The sequence below is a fragment of the Egretta garzetta genome, unplaced genomic scaffold (genome assembly GCF_000687185.1).
Source record: "Egretta garzetta isolate BGI_Z169 unplaced genomic scaffold, ASM68718v1 scaffold69, whole genome shotgun sequence".
Taxonomy (NCBI): Eukaryota; Metazoa; Chordata; class Aves; order Pelecaniformes; family Ardeidae; genus Egretta; species Egretta garzetta.
Genome location: NW_009260790.1, coordinates 96349 through 99447, shown reverse-complemented (window position 1 = coordinate 99447; position 3099 = coordinate 96349). Strand labels below are relative to the sequence as shown.

At 50.9% G+C, this 3099-nt stretch overlaps 1 protein-coding gene across 1 annotated transcript in view; it reads right to left on the bottom strand.

Annotated features, from left to right (window-relative positions):
- The window catches only part of H6PD (hexose-6-phosphate dehydrogenase/glucose 1-dehydrogenase), a 14405-nt gene that overhangs the window by 4483 nt on the left and 6823 nt on the right, over nucleotides 1-3099 (bottom strand). Inside the window, 3 exon segments of the mRNA XM_035901899.1 lie at nucleotide 1; nucleotides 3-570; nucleotides 1252-1521. The exon segment at nucleotide 1 is cut by the window's left edge and continues 4483 nt beyond it. Of these exon segments, the coding sequence (XP_035757792.1) occupies nucleotide 1; nucleotides 3-570; nucleotides 1252-1521 (839 nt within the window).

The window sequence follows — 3099 nt, the reverse complement described above, 5'->3', positions numbered from 1 at the left end:
CTGGCTCTGCCAGTGTGAATGCCACTTCCCCACTGACCATTTCAAAGTCTAAGAGGCGCTGGTTCTCCACACCCCCAGGGTAGAGGCGCAGGGGTTGGTGGGAAATGCTGTCTAGCAGTGGTGTCCAGAATCTCCAGGAGGCCAGCAGGTTCTCGGTGGTAATGAAGAAGTCCTTCCTGCCATGGTAGATGTTGGAGATGAGGACAGAATACGCATCTCTCTCTTTCACAGGGCTGTACACATAGTAATCAGACAATGGTTGTCCAAAAATGTGCAGGTCTGACTGACCCACTGCTTCTCTCCAACTGCCTTCTGGCATGACGGGCCTGAAAAGGTTCCTGCTCACAAGTACCGCAGGGGTTTTGAGTGCGCCGTGCCCAATGTAGAAGATGATCTGCTTGGCTTTACACTGGCTGTGCCCTGTATCCCTCAGAGTCTCAGTCTGAGTGCAGTAGGCTCGGTTCTTGAAGAGAACACGGACGTAACCTACCCGTTCATCCAGAGCTTTCCCAGAAGTGAGGAGGAAAGGGACCCCTTCCCAACGCAGGTTGTCACTGTGAATCAGCACACCTGAAATGACAGTGATTTCAGCTACCAAATTAAACCTGAACAGCATGCACATTTGAGGGGATCGCTATCACCTACCCATCATTCTCCTTCCTCAGCTCCCAGAAATCTTGGCATCCACTCTCTCTTGCTCCACATTGAGCCCTTTCACACCATCACTGGACTAACTGCTCTCTAGCTACTGTGCTGTGCTTCCTCCCAGGTATCCTACCTGATCAGCCTCCTTTCATCTTGTGGGAAAACAGTTTCTGAGCACGAATACCATTCAGACAAAATCTTTAATGTTCAGAAGACACAGCATGGCCAGAGATGGCTTTGTGGTCTACTAATCACAGAGAGCTGCCAGTGCTTTACCCCTCAAATGCAGAGAGCAACTCGACTTTATGAAAAGGCAAAGGAGTTTGCAGGCCACTTCTAAAAATAACGCAGAGGTATTACCAAGAATAATGGGACTTAGCTCTTATGCAATGCTTCCCGTTCACTGAATCACTAGTTAACTAACATGACAACGCTATTATCTTGTTACAGCTCCCAGTGACTGTACCGGTGGATGCCTGGAGACGTGCCTGTGTCAGCAGTGAGGTCCAGAGTCATGGAGCTGGCAGCAGCATGCAAGGACTCACATCTCCCGCTCTCTTCAGCTCTAGACTACTCCCCTCTCCAGGGCCCAGACCAAACTCTCACCTGCAAAGGTTGGTGTTGTGCTGATGTAGTCTTGTGCCTTCTGCAGTTCCTCCTGTACTTGGCTGGCATATGCCTGATACTGACCCAGCACAGCACTGTTTTTCTCCAGGCCCCTCAAGGACTGGAAGCCCTGTAGCTTGCATTGCAAAACCTCTTCAGCATTGCTCACATTGGCTGGGAGCTCCATGGTCAAGAACATCAGGGCCTCTGTGAGGTGGTTCTGCAGCACGTCCCGGATGACTCCATACTGCTCGTAGAAGCTGGTGCGGCCTGAGGACAAAGAGGAGTTAAGATGCTGGTAAATTGACGCGGTTTTCTTGCAGCCTTGCCCTCTGCATGTATAATGTGCGCCAAAGAGAACAAAAAGCACAAGCCCTCACTGGTTTGCACCAAGCTCCTCTTCTCCTGGACCAACAACTAACTTGAAGCTATTGAGCTCAGAGAAGCTGTGGATGTCCCATCACTGGATGTGTTCAAGGTCTGGATGGACAGGGCTTTGAGCAACCTGACCTAGTGAAAGATGTCCCTGCTCGTGGCAGGGGGGTTGGACTAGATGATCTTCAAAGGCCCCTTTCAACCCAAACCATTCTACGATTCTATGATTCCAAGCCCTTCCTCTCCCTCCAGAGGGGCTTCCAAAATATCTCTGCTACTAAAATAAAGATAAGATGTTCCCACAGGACTGCTTGTCCTCCACAGAGCCAGACATAATCCTCCTTTTGGGTGCTTACAGAGCCTAAACCCAGTGGAAGTAATGCTGTTGCCTGATACTTCTGAGTGCACAGAGCAGAAGGCAGCTTTGCTTTCTTGGGACTGCTTGTGCTTTTGGAAGCTGTGGTCAGTGACGGGCAGCATTATCCAGCTCAAACCTCCCACATACAGCATGATGCAGGGCCCCTGTATAACCCTCACCCTGACAGTCCTATCCACCTGGGCCTGGGACACCACACACTGTGCAGTTCTATGCAAAAGCTTTGACAGAGTAGCCAGAAAATGGGGTCAGAGCAGGGACCCCAGCACCTCTATAGCTACACACCAGCTCCACAGAACAGCTGAAGCTGGGCCCTGCCAAGGAGCACTGCTCTTCACTCCCTCTTTTCCCCTGGTTTTCATGTCCTCAGGTCCTGGTTTTCATGGCTCTGGCTGAGCCATGCCCTCGAGAGACAAAATTCCCTGTACAAAGCCCTGCTTCTCCTTCCCTGCCTGACTCCTCATGCAGGTGGGAACAGGGGGAGAAGGACAATGCACTTACAAAGAAAGTGACTCAAACAGATGCCTTTCTGCACACTGCAGACTACATCACGGCCATAGGCTTCCCCTATTGATTGATACATTTATCTCCCTTGCTCTAATCCAAAGGCACATTCATTAACGTAATCAATGCTGCAGACTTGCTGGGAGCCAAGCTGCCAGCTGAAGCCGCACAGGGGAAAAAAAGACATCACATGAAAAATTACAAAATTGTTCAGAGTGGGGAGGGTACACGGCGTAGCTGGGGCTACACACAGATAACGCTGTTCTCCCTAAGTCTCTCTGCAGTGCATCTGTTCTCCACAAACAGGCCCAGGTGAGGTCTGGGCTGCCAAAGCAAAGATTACCCTAAGTTTGATAAAGTTGCATTAATTGAGTTTGTGGTGGCTAAGGAAGGAAGGGAGGGGGGAGGGAGGAGGAAGATAGAAGAGGAAGTAAAGCGAGTGGAGAAGCAATCCTGATGTTGCAGAACTGAGGGCGCCTGACATCCCCAGAAGTGCTGCGGGTGGCAGTCCAGCCCAGAGTGCTTTATGCTGAGCACTGCAGAGCGGATGCTGCAGCATTGCAGGGAGAGATTGCAGCCGTGTCCTTCAGCAG